Source organism: Morone saxatilis, unplaced genomic scaffold, assembly GCF_004916995.1.
Source record: "Morone saxatilis isolate NCDOM2014 unplaced genomic scaffold, NCSU_SB_2.0 Contig4, whole genome shotgun sequence".
In the NCBI taxonomy this organism is placed as follows: domain Eukaryota; kingdom Metazoa; phylum Chordata; class Actinopteri; family Moronidae; genus Morone; species Morone saxatilis.
This window is the reverse complement of record NW_023339984.1, coordinates 14841866-14851248: the sequence shown is the minus strand read 5'-3', so window position 1 is coordinate 14851248 and position 9383 is coordinate 14841866. Positions and strand designations below refer to the sequence as shown.

The following is a 9383-nucleotide window of genomic DNA, read 5'->3' as shown; positions in this document are numbered from 1 at the left end:
ACTCCCTTCAACATTTATAAGTGCAAACACACACACACACACACACACACAGTGAAAGGACAGTGACTCAGTGCTGAGTCAGATACGGCTCTGAGGATTTTCAGAGGAAATGTAGGAAACCGCGACAACACAGCTGCCTACATTATATTCAGAGTTCATGAGACGTTTCTGCAGGATGAGTTTAGGGAATAGGAAGTGAACTGTATGATTCAGTCGCTACTGTGGCTGTTACAGCTACTACTAGGACTAATAGTCCCGCAAGTGCAAGTTATACAACTGCTGCACCTGTCACTGTTAATAGTTACCTGCTCTGACTCGGTATCTTCCAACACAAGAGCTGCTAAGGTAAACCAAAGAATGAAAGACCAATCTTTTCCTATAACTTATCATGAAGTAAGTCTTGATTGCACAGTGTAATGGCTGCTATAGAACAATGACACCTTCTACAACTACAACTACTACTACTACTACTTCTACTACAACTACTACTACTACTACAACTACTACTACTACAACTAAACTACAACAACTACAACTACTACTACAACAACTACAACTACTACTACTACTACTACTACAACTACAACTACAACTACTACTACTACTACTACTACAACTACTAAATGTTCACATTTTTTGGTAAAATATGTAAGAAATTTCAATCTTAATGTGCACTGAGCCACCATTAAGCCCTATTTCTATCATCACCAAGGATAACTGCATCATCAAATTATTTTTATGTTACTCAACAGAATATTTCAGGGTTTCCTACTACTGTTACTACTATTACAACTCCTGGAAATCATAGCACCATTTGTACCAATTTAAGTGTAAAAATCCACAAAGATTGACATTAGGTTGTGTAACAGCGATGAGTTGCAGAGGTTCAACAGAAGCTCACTAACAATGGCAGCATCTTAAGTTCACCATGAGTCATTACACATAAACAGTGAGTCAGCACTGATACAAAGCTGCAACAAGCTCCACGGTGTGCTGCTGTTAATAATGTTTTAAAAGTGAGGTGTCATTGGTGTCTGTTTATCCTGCTTTTGCAATGGTAATTGGACAGTTATAAGTCCTATGTTTACTGGTGTCTTAGCTCTGGTTTGTTCCAATATTCATTGCTGTTATAGCTGAAGTTTGGTCCAATATTTACTGGTGTTTTAGTCTGGTGTTTTAATACATTTTCCACTCTATCCCTGTTTTAGCCTATGTTTACTGGTATTTTAGCTCTGGTTTGGTGTAAAATTCACCAATGCTTCAGTCCTGTTTCAGTCTATTATTCACGTTATGTTTTAGTCCGGTGTTCTGTGGTTGTAACCCTGGTGTGGCCCAGTATTTATTGGTATTTTAGACCTGTTTCGGTCCAATATTCAGTGATGTTTCAGTCTAGTTTTAGACCATTATTCACTTATGTTTTCCCCCCGTTTTAGCCTAATATTCACTGGTGTTTTTGTCCAATATTCAATGATTTAATATTTTCAGCTGTTTTAACCCTGTCTTTGATTAATTGTTGACTGGTGTTTTAGTCTTTGTGTGCACCAATCTGCCTAATTTTCCTGGTGTGACCACTTTTTTATGCAACCTCTGAACTGACGTCATTTACTGCTGCAGTGATTGTCCACATACTTCTTTTGTTTTTGTTATTTGAAACACCACTTCTCGCTTATGAACTTCTCGCTATTAAAGGATCATTTTTCACATGTTCCTGACATTCTGATTTGAGCAATATAAATGCTGCACAGGTTAATTGTGTGGGTATTTTCTACTGTGGCGAACGTAGGATGGACAGTATGTTATTATGTTCAGACATTTATGCTAATTTTTCATAAAAAAAGATGAACTTAAGAGGTACCACACTTCAACAGTTCTCCATTATCCATCCTTCTCTTGTTTGATCAAATTATATCCAATGTTTTTGTCAGATGCATTATGTCAAGTAATGTCAGTAATAAACCCATTTCACTGGGTTATTCTTGATAAATGCCACTTAAGAGGCACAGTGTTCTTTCTCTTAATTGGCTTTTTGTGCCTGACTTTCTTACAGGGTCATTGTTTTTCTTCTTTTCTTCTTCTGGCTCTGCTCTTTGCACTAATGTGATGAAAAGAAAATGTTCAACAAGCTTTGTTTAAGATATATTGCAGGTACATATTCTTTTTTTGTCCAATTTTCTCTTCTTTGAGCTTCGTTTTTCTCTTTAATTTTCAAAAGAGGCACATTATGTAAGAAAGCATTTAAAAAGGAGCACTCAAATGTAATGAAAATGGACAACAGGGACACAATTGTAATGTTTCACTTCAAAGCCTCTGGACTGATAGAAAAGGATACTGGTAAAAAAGTTTCAGTGTCATGAAAATGAGTAATATTGCTCATGAAGAAAGAAGCAAAAGGGAGTACATCAGAGCAAGAAATCTACTTTATTTTCAGGAGGGTATTTCTCTACCCTCAGTCAGATTTGCTTTTTGTCATCTTTGTGTTGTTCTCAGTGAGCTATAGTGTGAGAAAAGTCCACAAACACAATTTACACCACTGAGACTAAAATAATAATACACCATCACAGCCGCAGAATAACAATGAGACTGTTTCTGTTGCTTCAGGCTGCTTGCTAGTTAGTTTTCCGATCAGCCACCCAGAACATATTGGAGTGTGGGTTTGTCACAAATTATGTACAGTGGCCTGTTGGGGACAGTGGTTCATGTGTGGATATTATGAAAATTAAGATTAAACAGTGAAAGGAAATGAAAAATAATGGTACATTTGGCCCAATTAAGCTTAATTTCAGAGGACGTTTGTGAACCTTTAAGTGCAATCTGATCTACAAATACACAAAGCCACATGTCTACACACACAATGAGAGCGGGGGACGATACATACGCATACACCTAATGATTGCTCTAACACACTTGGAATCAGTGCATGTAATTTTTCACCTGATTGATCCCGCTGGCCAGGGGAGATGAGTTGCACTTCTCTGCCAGGTTAACAGGTATGTGTGTGTGTGTTTGAGACCACGTACAATCCTCTGAGGAACTCCAGAGGAAATAATAGAGTGGGAAAACAAACCAGAGCTCCAAATATAGGCAGCCAGTTTATGAGGGAATTTTCCAACTATCATAGAGATCGTGCCACATTTTCTGTGTAGTGCTGCACACCTTTTGGTAAAATGTAAGTTTTATTCAACATTTAATATTTAAAGAGTAACTCAACACCCCTAATATAATTAATCAAAAGGATTTGTTTTGTCGTTGACAATCCCAGTTTTTTCAAATTCTTTATTTTTACTTTGTTTTCTACATTAAAAGAAAACACAGGGAACGACACTCTTCGGCAGAGACAACAGTTACGCGTCACCGACCAGCACATAGAGCGAAAGAACGAGAACGCAGAGTGAGACGAAGTGAGTGAAGTAGGAGAAGTGGATCATGCTTTCACCACTGCCGAAGATACTGTCATCCTTGTCAGTGACAGTGACGATGGGAGTTGTCGACGGAGGGGATTGGGTGCTGGTACTTGTGGTGGTTCTGGGTGGGGATGTTGGACAGGTAAAGTTTAAGTCGCTATCGACTCCTGAGGAGGTGAAGGTAACAAAGCCGGGTTTGCTGCTGCCAGTGATGTTGCTGATCCAGTCCTGGTACTGGGACACACGGGTGTAAACTCCAGGAGTCATGGGTTTGGCACAGCCGTCACCAAAACTCACAATTCCACTCTGGACCCAGATCAGACCGTTCTTGGTCACCAGTGGCCCTCCTGAGTCTCCCTGTGGACAGAAACAGGTGATAGTTGTTGGGATAGAACAAGATATATCTTTTAGAGGAAGCATCCACCCTGCTGAAGCACAAATGATCACATGAACCAATTATTGTCTTATTTAACAACCTTCATGCATCTGTATGTAGATTTGTAAAACAGAATCCCAGAAATATATATTCTTCAGAAGTTGATTTAGCTCAGTTGATCTGTTGCATCAATCACTTCCAGACATTTGAGCTAATTTTAACAGTTTTTTAAACAAAGAACTAGCAGCAAAAGAACTGGGAACTAAGGTAAGTTAATATTAAGATAACTAGATGAAACTATGAATAACTCAACTGTGACTAAAACTAATGATGCCAAAATTGACAATGGTTTCTGGGAGACAAAGACAAGCTAGTAAACATTTTGTGCATCATCTGCAGGCACATTTATGGGATGTGAAGTACATTTTTTATTTTGTCTTATTTTCGGCAACCAGCCCTCTTGACATAAAATCTGCCATGTAACTAGAACTGCAAGACATATAAGTACACACCCCCAGGACACTCTCCCCCGGGAGTCAACAAGGCATTACATAACAAACACACAAAAAGTGGAGGGTCACCTGACAAGCATCCTTCCCTCCAGCTCTGAGCCCGGCGCAGATCATGTTCTCTGTGATATCGTAATAGGCGCATTCGCACTCATTGTTTCCCACTATGGGTACATTCACCTCCTGAACGATGTCAGACAAGGAACCTAATTGGAGATATTTCAATCTGTATTAATCTCTTATATTTCATCAAGGTACTGCAACTACAAACTCTCGCTTTGATCATCTTTGAGCTTACAGTTACCAGTTTGACCCCAACCAGTGACCCAGCTGTTGACCCCGGTGTGGAAGGTGCTGTTTGCTGAGGCCAAGCAGATTGGATATATGTTGTTGGTTAAGTTCACAGGGGCCGACAGCTTCAGAAGACAAATGTCGTTGTCTTTGCTCAGTAAATCGTATGCAGGATGGCACATGGTCTGAACGACTTCCTGAGACACTTCATCGGGGTTTGGACCTGACTGGCTTTGGCGTCCCAGATGAACCTCTATGTTGTCACTTTTTAAAGAGAAATAAGTGAAATAGTTAAATTTTCAACGTCCAGAGAATAAATTGATTTACAAATGAGTGAGTGTTTGACCCCCACCTGGTACTAATATCTTTATCTGAATAATCAGACAAGAAAACAAGCATTTTAAAAGTTGTTAGCTTGTTGTCTTGCGGACAGAGCTGACAAAGTATGAACTTAGACTTTTTATTTAGTTATTTCTGCATCATTTTTTTCAGTTTATTGCAATTAAATCACAGCAAAACCTGCTGTAATAAGTGGGTTCAAAGTGAGTAAACACAAATGACATATTTTTGATCATTGAGGAGGGGAGGAGGTGAAATCCTTCCTTTAAAAAAAAAAGGTGAAAGTACTTACTCTATTATGCAGTGAGCAGCTGTCAGCACCCACTGGTCGGTAATTAGGGAGCCTCCGCATTGACTGTCATCAGTGTTTAAACTGACTTGCCAGGGCCAACTTCCTGGAGGTGCATCTTGACCTCCCACAATTCTGGTGTTACTCAAAGCAAGGCCACATTCTAGCAGAAGAAAAGAGGATTAAACATGGAGAATATGCAAGAAAATACATAAAATTACCAAATATGTCACGTCTGCCTTTTAAAATTGTAGTTAAGATATGAAAACGACTTGCTTAAGATTAGAGAAAAGGTCATCGTGATTGTTTACTGTTCACTTCAGAGTTGGTTGTGTTTTGGGCTTAGAAATACTGTCCATTGACAAAATAGCAAGTTTGATGTTGGTTTTATGTTCGACATATTGGAGGTTTCAGACGATGCCCAGTTTCCCAGTTGGACTGTACGACTTGGATGTTGATGTAAACGGTGTCTACAAGGTGGAAACTGGTCATTAAGTTAACTCCCATATGACAGGAACGCAGCACAAGAACGTCACGCTACTTCCTCCTTTAGAGAGTTTGCTTGTCAGGAAGATGTGCCCTCCAGTTATCAAACATGTGAACAAACTTTTCTCAGTTTTTCCAGTCAGACAGTCTTTGAAGCCAATTTTGAAGCTGAGCACACCTTGAATTTTACATTTTACTATAAATATAAAAATATGCATGTGTTACCGCCTTGTTTGTGTGTAACTGGACAACCTTTTGTAGTTTTCTATTTGTAATTCAGGTGTGGGTCCTCGCTGGAAGTTGTTGGTCCAACTGCAGACCCGCCTACTTTTTCCTGGCCTTGGGTTTTGCCGATCTGGAGCGGGCACCTTTCATTTCCCTCCACAGAAGCTGCAGCAGGACAGGCTCTTAAAATGGCTGCAGGCCTGGCCTTCCTCAGGCCAAGTTCTCGATTTCTTGACCTAGTTTGAGGCCTCTTGGCCACGTTGGTTTGGATAAAAGACTAATTGTTCCGTGAGTCGAAAATTGTTTGTGTAGCATGCTTGCGTAATAGTAATTGACGTGGTGGGTGGTTCTGTGTTCACTTCCTTAGGGGAAACGTGGGCCAGGTTTATCTTGTTACTGGATTTTCTGTTTGGCAAAAAACCCTGAGTCCCTTCCTTCTATGTTTGTTCACTAGGGTTTTTAGGTGGTTGGCTTGTTGCTCTTGTGTTTTTGTGTTCAAAAGACGGAGGGTTTTTGTTTTCATGTGTTTGTTTTATAAGTTTTTAGTCATAAAATTTCGATTTAGAAGATTTGTTTTCTGTTTTTTCAATTTTGTTTACGCAGCCACCCACTTTTGGTTTCTGATTAAGTTCTTTGTTAACTTCCTGTTAATAAAAAACACCTCTTTCCCACATTAACCCAAAACATTCTGTTGGTTTATGTTGCTTCCCTTTCCCCTACCGAGCCGGGTCGTAACAGCATGTATGGGATTTTTATATTACTAGAAAATAGGAATTCTTTACCATACAACAGTTTCAGTTTTGTGATCTCAGCTGGTTGTTAGAAGTGAATTCAACATCACATTTTTTCGCCTAAAGGCAGATTTGTTATTGCATTGTACTGTATGTGCTGAGGTCTGCGGTGACAGATGACAGACAGGAGTTCTTCCTTGTTGCTGAAATATCTATCTATCTATCTATCTATCGAAGAGTTGGATTCTTACTTTGCTGCTGTGAATGACAACCTGAAATGTAGAGCACAGAACATCTTCAGGTGATAACAAACATTTGATAGCACACACAGAACCAAACCTAAAAGGCTGAATTTCCTCAAAACCGTCAGTGTTTGTAATTGTCCTACTAGTTAATTTCAAACTTTACGTCCCAAATCTGCATCAAACCCCACTCAGATCCACTTCTGTTTCACTTTCAATGTTACATCTTCACCTTTGTATGCCTCATAAAATACCTCACTTCTCATTGTTCTCAGCAAATAAACAAAATAATTCAACACTTTCATGAACACATAGGACAATTACACAAAAGGACACTCAACATTTATTTTGACCCCTGGAAGAGTAGTTGTTACCTTGGTAGCCTAGTGGCTAATGGGCATCCAAATAAGATAAGTAAGTAAATATTTGTACTCCAGAGATCAATGAAGGGTGATCCTCATTTACAATGACATTAAGTAAATCAAAAAAACAACAAAGATAAAGATACAGTAACAAAAGACTATACCACAATAAACCAATAAAAAGCCATTAAAAGTTTCCAATTAGGGAAGATAATTTAATAAATTAAGATAATTCAATTGTAAACAATTACAAGTCACATGCACTAAAATTAAAAGCAGTCTTTCCACGTTCAGACCTAATTAGTGGAAGCAAGAGTCAGTGAGCAGAGCAGGTCTGATCTGAGTGACGAAGCAATTCTGTTATATCTCTTCTTGAGAGAAGATCACCCAATCAACCCCTATCATATAAAATACAATGTGTACCGCAGACATCAGCGGTAATAGGTGAATCTATAAGTTTAAGAGTTGAGGAAGTGTGTGTGCGTATAAATCACATCCTCATAGTCCAACGCTGACACAAACTACCTCAACTGATTTTATTTTGGTAGAACTGAGCAACCTTTTGCAAATGCAAGTGCAAATATGCTTTCACTCCAACATGAACTAGTTCAAAAGATCTTTGCTTAATGTACTACTATCATTCCTGTCCTTGTTAATTATTGTCTTTAATTATTTTTTGTTTAAAGTAGAGAAGACAGGAATTTATATTATTGGTAAAAAAAAAGGGTATTTTACAAGAAGCAACTGATTACAGGCACTCTTTAGTGACATTAATTGATTAGCTTTTACACGCACTTGAGGTTTTTTGATTGCATTATAATTTTTCTAGAAGATAAAATAATTGCTCTGTGATTTAAAAAAGTAAAAAAATAAAGAGAACCCTACAATTTCTGCTATTTTGACCCAGTCGGGAGAATTGCTTTGACCCTTTTTTTTTTGGCCTTTTGCTGTAAGCTGTGAAAAAGCTTTTTTGATACGGAAAATATGTTCACTTCGAAGAACGTCGCTGATCTGCAGAGTGAGCAGAAATGTATTCATATCCGAGAGGTTACAGACGGAAGGCCACACAGGAACCCTTTCACAGAAGACCAGATGTGCGTTATAGGCGACTTTAAAGAGCTGCTTTTGTGCTTCTGAGCAGTTTTCAACCCTCACGTCAACTTAGGTAAAACAGAACAACAGTCTTGTGCTTCCTCCACCTTCGATATGAGCCAAGTAATAAGAAACATATATTTCTTACCTTTGGATGAAAGAATGATCACCACAGTAAAACACAGAAACTGGTAGAGAGCCATTTTAACCTGCGCCTTGTTCACTTCGTCCTCAACTTTAAACACCTTATTCCTCAGTACTCAGCTCCACCCAGAGTGAAATTCCTTCCATTAAACCATCATAATTAGTTCTGCCTTTGACCGACCTCTCCACATACCATAACTCAAGGTTTAGGAAGCTCCGGATGAGCATCAAGTCAAACATGTTTGTCTTGTGTTGATCTGTGTTGGGACATAATGCTGTATTTTCTCTTTGCTGCTTTAAAAGTACTGAATCAGACATTGTATATGGCTGTTTTCTCTGAGATTTCAGTCCCTCAGGCCTCATATCTTACAAGTTTATCTAGCACAGTGACCTTATAATGCTCAGACAAATCACAAAGCCACTCCTTAAAATCTTTTATCGGGAAAAAACACTTATTTTGTATGCAGATTTTGGTACAAATATACAAATATTTGTTTACTGGAATGACATTTAGTCACTTATATTAGTGGTAACTAATAATACAAGATGTTTAATGCTTCACTGTTTAAACTTAATCCAGTTTTTACACCTGGACCTTGTTTTGACTCTAGACCATTGGAGAGAATGACCCCTTCTAGGATGCAAGCATAAGTATAATCAGCCAGAATAAGTGAAAATACCTCAATATTTTATAATTGTGAAAGAAAAGCCAGCCTACTCAACCATAAAGTCACTCAGAGTTTCCCTAAAGTCACAAGAAAGTTTTCAAAACCAATCACACTAGAACAAGACATGGCTTTTGAATGTTTTTTTCCTCAATACCTGCGTGTTACGTGTCACCCTCCAGCCATGTGAGCAGGTGCATTATGTCACCTGTTTACTGGATTGCACAAGGA

The 9383-nt window shown here is 38.6% G+C and overlaps 1 protein-coding gene across 1 annotated transcript; it reads right to left on the bottom strand.

The window, feature by feature from the left end:
- Window positions 1-3341: 3341 nt before the first annotated feature.
- On the bottom strand, window positions 3342-8546 carry LOC118338495 (serine protease 27-like). Its single transcript, XM_035675807.1, has 5 exons — window positions 8492-8546; window positions 5209-5368; window positions 4600-4841; window positions 4359-4492; window positions 3342-3758 (listed from the first exon to the last, which is right to left on the bottom strand). Exons 1-5 carry the CDS (start codon window positions 8544-8546, stop codon window positions 3342-3344), a joined length of 1008 nt encoding a protein of 335 aa, XP_035531700.1.
- Between the last annotated feature and the right edge of the window lie 837 nt (window positions 8547-9383).

Bases quoted from the DNA above. Each gene is read 5' to 3' on its own strand.
- LOC118338495 (XM_035675807.1), bottom strand. From the start codon at position 8,546: ATGGCTCTCTACCAGTTTCTGTGTTTTACTGTGGTGATCATTCTTTCA. The intron at 5,369-8,491 runs GTAAGAAATATA...TTCTTCTGCTAG, and splicing joins GATCATTCTTTCATCCAAAG to AATGTGGCCTTGCTTTGAGT. The intron at 4,842-5,208 runs GTAAGTACTTTC...CTCTTTAAAAAG, and splicing joins GCTGCTCACTGCATAATAGA to TGACAACATAGAGGTTCATC.